Source organism: Podarcis melisellensis, assembly GCF_964234715.1.
Source record: "Podarcis melisellensis genome assembly, chromosome: 1".
NCBI classification, from domain to species: domain Eukaryota; kingdom Metazoa; phylum Chordata; class Lepidosauria; order Squamata; family Lacertidae; genus Podarcis; species Podarcis melisellensis.
This window is the reverse complement of record NC_138528.1, coordinates 87478672-87491614: the sequence shown is the minus strand read 5'-3', so window position 1 is coordinate 87491614 and position 12943 is coordinate 87478672. Positions and strand designations below refer to the sequence as shown.

At 43.7% G+C, this 12943-nt stretch overlaps 1 protein-coding gene and 1 long non-coding RNA gene across 3 annotated transcripts in view; one reads left to right on the top strand and one right to left on the bottom strand.

Annotated features, from left to right (window-relative positions):
- Nucleotides 1–1425: 1425 nt before the first annotated feature.
- On the bottom strand, nt 1426–12824 carry LOC309355382. The gene is made up of 3 exons (XR_014162523.1): nt 12426–12824; nt 11632–11758; nt 1426–1601 (listed from the first exon to the last, which is right to left on the bottom strand). It is a non-coding gene; the product is annotated as an uncharacterized lncRNA (long non-coding RNA).
- GYPC (glycophorin C (Gerbich blood group)) overlaps nt 11882–12943 on the top strand; it is a 24782-nt gene continuing 23720 nt past the window's right edge. Inside the window, exon 1 of one of the 2 annotated variants that reach the window (XM_081886106.1) lies at nt 11882–12110. In XM_081886106.1, the coding sequence (XP_081742232.1) occupies nt 12077–12110 (34 nt within the window). In that variant the 5' untranslated portion in view covers nt 11882–12076. The remainder of the gene's footprint in view (nt 12111–12943) is intronic. The other variant, XM_081886105.1, reaches the window with a different exon arrangement.

The following is a 12943-nucleotide window of genomic DNA, read 5'->3' as shown; positions in this document are numbered from 1 at the left end:
ATCCTGGGAACTATAGTTTCCCCTCACAGAGCTACAATTCTCAGCAGCTTCAGCAAACAACTCTTCCCACAATTCTCTGGGGAAAATTAAATGTGTGTTGGATGTGTTTCAAGACTATGGTGTGGATCTGCCCATTGTCGTTGGCCAGTGTCAAGTAGGTTTCCTCATTGCTTCGTTGAGGTATGAGGAACAAGTACCATCAACAGAGCTGAATTGCCAACTGTGGCCTAAGCACTTTCCAGGAATTTGAATTTATTATTATATATAATGCAAGAGCTAGACATAAAAAGGACATGGCAATTAATCCACCACAGGTATTGTCAGCAAAAGCAGATACTACAGGAAGCAATACTGGAATTTAACATCTTTTTTTTCTTTTCTTCCAATGAGTCCTACAAAGCAGCCCAGGGAGAAGTCATTCTTAGTACTATAATTTTACCTCGTTGTCACTAATATCTAAGCTATTATGGTAATTTAATTTAATTGCTGTGCTTGTCCAGCCCTGTTAATGAGATACACACTTCTGCATGCATGGACTGGAGGATGTGAAAATTAAGATTTTTAACACAGGCCAGTCACTTTGCAAAAGCAACAAAGCTATAAAGAAAAGAATAATACACATGAAATTGTAGGAGCAAGGAATCTCATTAATTTTAAGATGGAGCTGTTGAACTTATGAAGCATTTTCCCCTTTTCTCTGAGGCACCAGAAATTACATAGGGGCACAACTCATCTGGAATGTAAATTGATAGAACATGATGACATAAGGAGAGCCCTAGTGGATCACATGAGAAATCATTTACCCAAACACCCTCGCTCTAATAGCTATTAGCCAGATATTTCCAATGTGCCTAAAAGCAGGGCATGAAAGCATCAAACCAATGTTTCTTCTCCTTCTTTGGGAGGGCCATACCTCAGAAGTGGACCATCTACTTTGCAGGCAGAAGGTCCCAGGTGCAATCCCTAGGTTTTCTGGAGAGGATTATGAATGTCCCCCACATCTTCCAGTCAATGTAGACATTTCAGCTTGTCACATGGAATGATCCCCCTCTGCTCCCCCTGTGCATTGTTCTGTGAGCTCTCCTGACACTCATAAGCAAATTTTGGGTGCACAAGGGTGCACAAGAGAAAGATCCCATTGTGTGAATGGAAGTCTTTGTGCAGGCTTCTGCTGGTGCGGCTCATTAGTTGAATCCTGCCCCATATAGAGAGAGTGTGAGGAGACAGAGACAGAGCAAGAGTTTGTTTATTCATTCATTTTATTTGTTTAGTCAGAGTTTGTTTATTCATTTATTTTATTTCAGCTATTTACTTGCCACTTAATCAATGAAGTTTCTAACTGGTGTGCATGCAGTTTACAAAACACACACAGGAGGTAAAAATCAGTCAAAAATAAATAATAAAAACAGAAAATCTCCAGCCTGCTGATATAGGAGGGACTTCAGCAAGTGCATGAAGTTCAACAGGAAGGGAGTTCCGCAGGATCAGACCCACAATGCTGAATGCATGGCTTCTGGTGGATCTAAGCCAAGGAGGACCAGGACCACTAACAGGAGTTTTATTCATGTTGCTGTTACTTTTATAATCCAATGGACTGTGTTCTAAAAGATTAGATGGGAACTAGCATTGTGATGCACTTACTTGGAATTAAGTCCCCCCACTTGAAACAATGAAGATGTATCAACAGTACAGAAAGCAAGAGATATGAGAAAGTTGAAGGAACTGTATTTGAAGGAGCTAAGAAGACTTAAGAAATGGGGGACATGACAGCACTCTTCAAATATCTGATGGGGTGCAACATAGATGAAGGAAAGAAGAGGCTCCTCTGTTGTCCATGGAGGCAAGACTAGATCTGACAGGCTGAAGTTACAGGAGAATAGATCTTGGATGAACACAGCTTAGGTCCAAGCATATCTGAGAAACCATATTCTCTCATACGAACCCGACCAGGTTTTGAGATCTTCGGGGGAGGATCATCTCTCAGTCCTGCCACCCTCACAGGCATACTTGGTGGGGATGCGGGAGAGGGCCTTCTTGGTGGCTGCTCCCAGACTTTCAAACTCCCTCCCTAGAGAGCCTAGACTGGCTCCCTCCATGTTGCCCTTCTCCTGGCAGGTGCAGACTTTCTTGTTCCAACAGGCTTTGGGGAATTGGCTGCTTTTAATTAAAGGGCTGGTGCCGTGGTGTTTTTATTGTAATTATTGTTATATTTTAAACATATTATATATGTAAATGTGTGTGTTTTTTAAATTCTATCTGCATTTAATTGTATTATAATGATTTATTTTTTAGTGGTTCTTGTTTTTAGCTGTAAGGCGCCTTGAACCCAGCAGGGGAAAAGGTGGGATATAAATAAATTAGTAGTAGTAGTAGTAATAATACAGTTGTACCTTGGAAGTCGAACGGAATCCATTCTGGAAGCTCCTGCAGCCAATCGGAAGCTGAGGAAGCCCAGTTGGACGTTCGGTTTCCAAAGAATGTTTGCAAACCGGAACAATCACTTCCAGGTTTGCGGGGTTTGGGAGCCAAAACGTCCAAGTACCAAGGCGTTCAGGATCCAAGGTACGACTGTAATGTGAGGGGGGGGGAGTCTTGATGGTAAGAGCAATATAGCTGTGGAAATAACATTGAGGGGCAGTGGTCTGATCCTCTCTGGAGGCCCTCATGCAGTGGTTGGACAAGAGAGGCTGGATTACAAGACCCCTACAGGACTCCTGGTTCTATGACTAACCTGGCAGCATTTCTGCGGAGAAGCAACAGGCGCCCACTATCTGCACTTTCCAGAAACAACTGACATTTCTGCCCATATAAGCTTTCCCAGCTGGATAAATAGGTCTCTGCCTTGGGTATTGCTTTTAAAAAATAATAATCAGATTTTTGTGTGTTTTGGGTTTAATTGTTTTTATTCAGTTTTTGGGTTGCAAAATGATGATGATGTCGGGTGCTTGTTTACTTCTTCATGCCTATATTTTTCCTCCTTTCTCTGTGAGAAGGTGAATAGGAATGCATGATCCAATTTTTCCCTTGTTTGCAGATTATTTTTTCCATTTAAGTCATGCTGGGTGTGGGGAAAGGAAGGATGGGGAGGTTCTTTTCTGAACAATGCCAAAGAAAAGATTGCATTACAGGATCAGTGTGTCATGATTTCCAGGGAAGTTTCAGGAGGGCCAAGAGAAAGATCTTCTCTCTGTTCTCCTGGAGGAGTCAACCTCCTGTTTCAAAATCATGCTAAAGAATGTAACTTGGAGAAAAACAGTCAACATCATCACTTCAATCTTGACAATGTGTATAAATGACAGATCTGTTGAAAGCAAGAGACTAATTTCCCCCCTCTAAACACTGAAAGCCAGATAAGCAGAAAAACCTACTGTTTAGAAAGAGCAAGCACAGGAGCCTAATCCAAGTATGATGAAATATGCATTTAATTAGTACTTCCAGTGAACAAAAATGAATCGTTCATATATCACCCATCCTTAGAACAATCTCCTGACTCAGGTGGCTGTGAAGCCATCTTTTTGACACTAGCATCACTACTGTTTACGTGGAGCAGTGAAGTCACAGCTACATGGCCACACTGGCAAAACCAATCTGGTGCTTCTACCAGTGCATCCATACAGCCCCATCCTTGCCCCTACCCCAAACCCATCAAAATAAGTTGTAGGAATGCCAGTGTCTGAAAGGATCTTTTCGTAGTTCTGCCCCACAACACCATCTGACAATGCATTGCAATACCTGCCAAGTGCCCCAGAAAAAAGGGGCATCCCGGTGGTCATTTTGGGTAATGCATGAGAACTCCCCCCCCCCAAAAAAAATGCTTTTGGGGGGATGAGAGCAAGGTGCAGGTCATGTGACTCATTCGGGAGTTGGACAGTATGCATTGCACACCCCTGTTCTGCACACTGAATGACTATAGCTCTTAACAGTTAAGAGGATCTAAGGCCTAGCTCTGAATGCCTAGGCCTAGCTCTGAATGCCTCACCATAACTTATCTGTACACTGTCTTTCTATAGTTAAGCCATGCTTTGGCAGCTTAAAACATCAAAAATTTACATGTTTCCAAATGTATAATGAAATATAAGTAGTTTAAAAGAATACATGAAAATGTCTCACTAAGTATGCAATGAGGTCAAACAATCCCTATAGAATTCATAAGGTCAACAATCACTGTACGAAAACATAATACCAATAACAACAAAAATTATCTGAAGTATCTGAAGAAGTGTGCACGCACACAAAAGCTTATACCCGGAAGAAACTTAGTTGGTCTCTAAGGTGTTACTGAACAATTTTTTTTATTTCAACAAAAATTAAGCATCTCCAAAATTAAATCTTGACCTCCACAAAACCTCGTAAACAATTTCCTCATCCTTAGAGACTGTAGGCATTCTAATCAGCGGGTCTTGCAAGACTCCCATGTAAGGTTGTCTCTGGCCCCATGAGCAGCAGCAGCTTTTGTAGCTGGAGTCAGTCAGAACCCCATCCTCCCAGACCAGACCAGTTTGATATAGGCCTGCAGAAGGAAGCAGCTCTCACAGGACACAGAGTAAATATGGTTTAATTTACATTTTTTAAAAAGGAAGGATGGGTGGTGGTGACTGGCCCTGACAAAGGAAGAGGGGTGCGGGGGGAGTACACCGCCCCTGGCAGCGTGATAATGGTGGGGTGCCATAGTGGCTGACCCCCGCCCACGCTGGACACCATGCCCCTGCAGGCGGCGCATCATGCCCCCAGGATGCATGCCATGCCCCTCTGGGCAGTGCGCCACACCCCCAGAATGTGCGCCATGCCCTGGGACATGCACCAGTCACACCCCCACATGCTCTCCGTCCCCTGGTGCCAGAGCATGAAGCTCCGCCACTGGTGACTGGTGTTGATACTAGCTATTGCTGTAATTATTACAAGGGAAGGATATGGCCCTCCAGATGTTGCTGGACTCCTGTCATACACAGACAGCATGGCTTACAGTCAGGGATGATGGGAGTTGTAGTCCAACAACATATGGAGAGTATGGGTCTTGAAACTTACTGAGAATCTTACTCCACACATTGAAATAGCCCCACTAGCCAAAAAACTTTGGTAGGGCCATGCTGAAAGTATCATGTTCAACCCCTGGTATCTCCTGACACAGCTGGAAAAGAGGCCACTGTCTGAGATCTTAGATAGCAGCTGCCAGTGAGCACAAAGGGATGCAGGTGGCGCTGTGGTCTAAACCACTGAGCCTCTTGGGCTTGTTGATCGGAAGGTCGGCGGTTCGAATCCCTGCAACCGAGTGAGCTCCCATTGCTCAGTCCCAGCTCCTGCCAACCTAGCAATTCAAAAGCACCCCAGTGCGAGTAGATAAATAGGTACTGCTGTGGTGGGAAGGTAAATAGCATTTCCGTGCTCTCTGGTTTCCATCATTGTGTCCCATTGCCCCAGAGGCAGTTTAGTCATGCTGGCCACATGACCCAGAAAGTTGTCTGTGGACAAACGCTGGCTCCCTCAGCCTGAAAGTGAAATGAGCGCTGCAACCCCATAGTCACCTTTGACTGGACTTAACTTTGCCTTTACCTTTAAATGGACCAATGGTTTGACTCACATAAGGCAACTTTCTAAATTCCTAAATTTGAGATAATTTCTATGTCTGGTGAAAGAGACTTATCAACATGTGGATCCCAGTGCTATACAGTACCCTTCTCGTGTTGCAGTAAAGCAACAAATCAAAAGCAAAAAGAAAGACACATGAGGGGAAAAAACCCTTTCCTTCAAATGTTTTGATTAGGAGAGGAGTTCATTCATGACTCTGAGCATCGTTTGGTGTTGGCAACTGTTCATCACACAGAGGATGAAAACAGGAAGCTCTCAGGATGAATGTCCTCCAAAATAGTCATGTAAAGAAAACCTTGGTGTTGAGAGTGCTGTAATCAGTAAATATTTTCTTGGTGCCTCCGGGAGGCTGATTTGTTTTAGGCATTGATTATAAACATGCCATACAAGCTTGCTGCCGTGTTTTTCTTCTTTGCCTTCTGCAACTTGGAAAATCTTGAACGAAAGCCAATCAGATATAACATGAATGTGCCCCTGCTCTGGTAGAAAAAAATGATCAGTATGCAATTTATTATTAGAACTGGCCCTGCGAAATCTTTACTCACAGTGCAGCACGCAGATAGAAGGCACTAAAAAACAAACAACTTGTTAAACTTTTGAGGTGGAACCCTAGAGTTGTAACCTGGCCATATCAGAGGATTAAATACTCTTCAGCCAATCTGACTAAAACCCACAACCAAAATTTCAAAGAAAAGGAAAGGAAAATCAAATAATCTCATGGGGGGTGTTGTACACATGTTACTGGTGCTGGAAATGGGGAAGGAAATCAGTTTTGTTTGCATTTTAATGAGAGACTACCTAATTTGCACTTCTTGAACTAGTAAGTAAATGAAAGCACAACCATCCTTTGAAATTCACATTTCTCTGAATTTTGCAATGCAATTCTCTAACCAATGCATGTGCTAGAGTAAAGCTCGCAGTGTGTGTGTGTGTGTGTTTGTGAAAATAACATGTGAAATGCACTATATTATAGGAAAATGTTGACAATAATGTGTCCATTTCCATTAGTCAAAATTGCAGTGAAATGTGTTCATTGGGAGAAATTCTCATCTCTAGTTGGAAAGCTGGGCTCACACTGTGGATGAGGAATCCAGTTCCATTGTTACTACTCCTAAAACAGTCTTCGCCTTTAGATTCTCCTGGCACATAATTAGCACGCTTATTAAACACACAAGCCTGTTTCTAAATCAGGCTTTTCCTCTTGGAGGACATTTTGTCCCCTCTCTACCCTGACCCCCTTCACACCCAGCCCAAACATTGTGCTACACACAGCAGTGTGTGCGGGGCGTGCTGAAGTCACTTGCACGTGGATGTCAGAAGTGTGTGGTGTTGGGCGTGCTGACCTCGTCGTGCACAATCCCACAGTGTGTGTGGCCCTGGGCACCCGTGGTTGTGGTGGCAAGCTACCACCACTGCTTCTGCGTGTCACATTCCTCCATGGGTTCATCTTCTGCAGTAGGCAATCTTCCTCCTTTCTAAGAGCAATCCACCTAGGTCCCTGTTCCAGGACAGTCCAGTCTGCTTCATGGGAAATTTCCTCATCCTGCCCATCTGACTCCCTTTCAACAAAAAGCTGCTTTTACACTCCTTTTTAGCTGCCTCATTTTCACAGCTTTTACTGCCTGCAGCATATAAGCGTAAGAGGAAAGTTCAGACAAGGAGGAATTTAATAATTTAATGGCACAGCACTCCCGTTCTTGTTTCCTCATTGTCTTATTTCTCAGCTTCCCTGAGGGAAGTTGCATTTGAGGTCAGAAGGAAAGAAAGAGAATTAGGCTGTTGTTTGTTCTCAGTGTGTATCCCATGCTCTACATTTAGCCCAGTTCAAGTGGGACTGGGAATGGTCTAATATGGATATTTCCCTTGGGGAACAAGGACAGCCCTTGATGAACCCATGGTAATATGGGGCCAGCGATAGGAGGCTCTAAGCCTCCGATAAGGTTAAAAATCCAGCTGAATATCAAGTTCTGAACATGCAGATGTTTGGTAAGCTGCAGGGCCAGAAATCACACTTTGAAATTCCCAGCCTGCATTCTCCATAGTCAGTCTTCTGTTAATCCACTTTTCTCTTTGGTGTCACGCACCATTCATGTTCATGGCTTTTTGTCCTACATCATCCTGTGACATACATTAAAAGCCTGCAAAGATAAACTAAACAGTTCCCATATCTGATGTATCCTGGGGGCTGATAGATTGTACTCAACAAAATGCCAGTATTAGTCAGGGCTTTTTCTTCTTTTTTTCAGCCGGAACTCACTGGAACATTTGAAGCCATTCCCAGGGTGGGGCCTCTCTTGCATGCTGACAGCTTCTAGAAGCCATAGGTGAGAGATGAATGCACAATGTGCACTATCCCAGAAGTAACATGATGTGTCCCTCACGAGAGGAATTACCCCTACCCTAACACCCCACATGCTCCCTTGCAGTGCTTCTGACATTATTTGTAACATCATTTGTATTTGTAACATTTACCAACCATTGATCGCCCATGTGGTCCCAAAGAAGTTTCCAACATAAAATAATATGATAATATTAGTAGTAAAAACAGGGCAATCACAGCAGTAATGGCACAATGCTAGGGATGGGATTTTTCTGAAACTCTACACGTCAAACTAATCCACATGGATTATTATTTTTCTAATTCCCACCTCGCTCCTTGATCTCAGAGGCAAGGATATTATTATATTTTAGCTAGTTCTGCTAAAAAATATTGTCAATTCCACATATATGCATTAATATGCACATTATTGTTTGCCTATTATACACATACGCGCTCCCAGTTTGTGTATAACTGTAAAAATAATGATGTATTAATATATATAAAAAATATGCTGCAGAAATATAGTACCACATGGGGTTTGACTCTTTTACACATATTATTCATATTCATATTAGGCAGGCTACTTTGTTGTTCTGCTTCCAATGCATGCTGAAACTTTTTGTTCAGGCAAGTCTATCCAGACAGATCATTGGGGGGGTTCCCCCCCCCCAAAAAAAATGTTGAACCACTCCTGTTCTGCAGCCTATTTGCTATACAAACAGTAAGGTAATGTGGTTAGGGGTGGACTTTGGGCTCTCAAATTTCAGTGGTGCCCTGTGCGGCACTAAAATTCAGCGCTCCCTTGCCTCTCACACTCCATTCTACAACATTGTGCCTGTGTCCCCAACAGCATGGCACTCAGTTTAGCCACTCCAGTCATACTACTCTAAAACTGCTTCTGATGCGGGTGAGAGGCCAAAATAGGGATAACAGCCTGGAGGGCTGCAGGACTACAACTCCCATCATCCCTCACCATTGGCCATGCTCACTGGGGCTGATGAGATGAAGGGCAACAGCTCCGCCATCCCTGTGTGCTTTTTAATGTTTAATGTTTTATTATGTTTTTATATATGTTAGAAGCCGCCCAGAGTGACTGGGGCAAACCACTAAGATGGACAGGATACAGATATTGTTGTTGTTGATGATGATGATGTTGGATGTGGGAAACAGCTCCCTTGACCAACTGCAGCACCCTTGTGGGGCTCAGGAGCCCAGTTATGTCACCACTTGCCTCACCCTTTTTCAAATACCCTCCCTTATGGAGTGTTCCCTCAGCCTCCTCTCCCCTCTCCTTGGGAGTCCTCTGGGAAGCTCTGGTCTTTGAGCTGCATTTCCCCCCCCCCCGCCGTCGTCCCAAAGAGAGGTGTGTCCATTCCCAACAGCAAGGGCTGGTGGACTGGCCAGCTGGGCTCCCTCACCCACTTGCTTGCTTACTCTGAGGCCGCCTCAGTTCCCTGGCCAGCCACAGAGGCACCATTCGCCTGTGGAGCTTGTAGACAGGACTGCTGCAACAAACAGTCATTCAAGCCTTTGGGAGGCAGAGACATGAGAGCGCATCAGAGGAGGTAGGGAAGGAAAGAGGGACAGTGGTCAGTGTTGCCCGCGACACCCCTGACCCTCATTCAAGGCACCCCAGGGTGCCATGGCACACTCGTTGAAAACCACTACCTTAGAGAATCAGGGTGCTAATACAGTGGAACCTTGGTTCTCGAACGTCTTGATCCTCAAACATTTTGGCTACTGAATGCCAAAAACCCAGAAGTAAGTGTTCTGGTTTTTGAATGTTTTTTGGAAGCCAAACATCCGATGTGGCTTTCCGCTATGGTTTCCAGGGTGCCTAAGCCAATCAGAAGCTGGGCCTTGGTTTTCAAACATTTCGGAAGTCGAACGGACTTCCAGAATGGATTACATTTGAGAACCAAGGTACCACTGTATATTAATCTCCAGCTTAACAGAATGGACATCAGCTTATCCTCTTTCCTTGCAGAGAAGTCACAGTGTGCTATGAAAATACCTGGCACCAAAATGATTCTCATCAAAATGCAAGCAGAAACTATGCCTTCTGAACGAGAATTGTGTTGGGCTCTGCATTAGCTCCCCTGCCAGGGTGATCATGACACAATCATCGTGTTGCTGCACTGTCTGGCTTGTTTCCCGGGTAGTTGTGAAAGCACTTTGTAACCAGACAGAAGATCAAGAAAACAGTGCCATTCAAGGAACATTCCCCTGGGCTATGTGATACTGTAAATGTACGGAAGCATCGATATCAGGTGTCACTTGTCAGCAGGGTCCTGGATTTGCAGCACACTGTGATGCTGTAATACCTGACTGAATATTAAGATTAAGAAAACCAATGTGCTGTAGCAGTTAAAGTGTCAGATTAGGACTAGAAAGACCTGGGTTCAAATCTTCATTTAGCCATGAACGTTTCTGGGTGACTGAGCTAGCTGAAACTAGCATATACCACATTGTTATGAGGATAAACTAGATGGGGAGTCAAGCCACTGATCAGCTGCTAGGCCATGTTCAAGGTCTTGAATCCTAAAGCCCTGAACCACTGAAGCCCAGGTCACCTGAAAAATGGCCTGTCCTTGTATAGATATGCAAGATCACTTAGATTATCTGGGGAAATTCCACTTGTGGTACAACACCCTACAGAATACAATAGGTTAGTAATTCCAAAATGGGCATTTTTCTGCTATAGTTCCTGTACTATAGAATGCCTTTCAACTTTGTCATACATGAAACAGCAACCACCAGTTGCTTCAGATTTCTTTATAAAGGCTTATCTTTCTGCCATACTTTCCCTGACCCATAATACCAGACCCTGTTTTATGTACTTGAATTCTCTGTATTCTGGTTTTTATATGCTTTTATACTACTGCTTTGTTGGTTTTATGAGGCATTTTTGTCTAATGTTATTGTTTGTTTTTATACTGCATACTACTTAGAGATATTTAAAATATTAGGCAATTTATAAATGCTTTTAAACAAAACAAAACAAATATAGACTCAAAGTATCATAGAATTGTAGAGTTGGAAGGGACCTTGAGGGTCACCCAGTCCAACCCCCTGCAATTCCCAATGTGGGGCTCCAACCCACAAGCCTGAGATTGAGCGCATCATGCTCTACCGACTGAGCCTGCAGGCACCATGTTGACAGCCCCTGACTTACATAGGCAAGTACTATCATTAACATAACACAGAGGGCAAGGAGGAAGCTGAATCTGAGATGTTCTTGAGCAGACCCAAAGTTACCGGTACATTATGATCTCATGGCAGAGGAGAGGTTAGGACTGGGGACCTTGCAATTTATAGCTCCTGTTTCTTATCCCACCGGTGTATGCAACCAATTTCTTTCCTCCCACTTTTATCCCTGGACAAATTAGTTTCATGAGTTTGGGAAACACTTCCCCCAAACCTGCAAAACCTGTTTAGCCAGAGGCCAAAGTGGACCAAGCACACAGCTTCATTTGCGCTGCTTTTTGCTCGCTGACGCTATGTTTCCTTTGCCTTCAGCTCTCAGAAACAAACAGACACAACCATATATCTCAAAGCTGAACATAGGGGACGGGGGGGGGGGGAGTTCTCTGTGCAGCGAGTCAGAAAAGCTGCCACAGCAAAGAGAGAAAATGAAAGTCCTATTGTTATATTCTCCCCTGCGCAATTTTGGCAGCGTAACCATTTCCCACCCTCCTCCCTTGAAAATTCACTGTTGTTTTTACCTTATATTGCATTATACATTGCTGGCATGAGATGCATTTGGCTCTCGATTTGAAAGTAAGATGTCTTTGTCTCAACTTGTTGCTTGCTGGAGGTGGAAAGGTCCTAGTTAGCTGAGGGATATGAGGGCTAAAGGCAAAAAAAAAAAAAGTTAGTGCTTATCTGCAAACTGGTGCCCCTCCCCTCCTCCTCGTGTGAGCTGGAGAGGCCAAACTGAATGACACATGTGCTGTTTCCTTTTCCAGTGGTAAATGGTCAAGAACCAGACAAGAAGGTCCGGAACAAGAGCTGCTTTCTCTCCTGGTTTTTCCCAGTCCTGCCAGCTGTTGCAGCTTCATCTGCCTTTGGACTGCAGATAGGGAAGCCCGACTGACTGTCAGTAGGAAAAAAAATAATTTAAAAAAAGACAGGCGGAGAGAGAGGGGGGCAGTTTTGAATGCGTAAAGGATGGCTTCTCAAAACAGTACAACATCTGCTCCGCGTGAGTACTTGATATTTCTCTCTCCCCCCCCCCCCGTACTATAATGGCAAACTGTACAACTCCTAGCTTAAGTTTATTGCAAAGTTTTTATTCTATATAGATGGATACATCTGTATCTACAGAATCCAAAGAGATTGCCTTTCTAAAGTGTGTCCTTGAAACTTTACTCCCTTCCTTCCTGCATTTGTGAGTGTGGATGTGGGAAATCGGCAGAGAGAGAAAATGTGGAGAAGTCGAGGCAGGAATCCAAACATAACAGTCCTTGGAGAAGATAAAATCCAGATTTAAACTTCTGAATCGTTACTGTTCACTTACCAAGAAAGTGTTGTTTCAAGTAGGAATTAATTGTATTTCATAAAAAAATATAAAGTAAAGAAGTTTTTAGCTGTTTAATATCCTTCCCCCACTCCCCTCTTTCTCTTTCCTGGGACATTACTGCCTCACTCAATATACAGAAATGGAACTGTCTATGTAACATGAGAGCCAAGCCCCAAACTGTCAGACTATATTTAGCCACAATGCATTTTTGTTTTCACTAACTGTAGCAAAACAGGCGTGAGGCAACTGAACGTTAGAAAAATGAAGGGGAGAGGAAAGCAGGGTGTGTTTCCTGTTTCTCAAATTCCTTACACTTTGGTGAAAAGTTATAGCAGGAAGAAAGTTAGTCCAGGGAGATTTGGGTGGGCGGTTAGGGAGACAGAAGCACACCAGTTTCTGCTACGGAGTTTTGTCAGTCCTGAGTGAGCTTTTGAGAGCAAAAAAGTACTAGCTGTAGACTTCCAACAGAGACTCTGAAGCAGATTCTAAGCTGGAGATCATATTACCAGTATGGG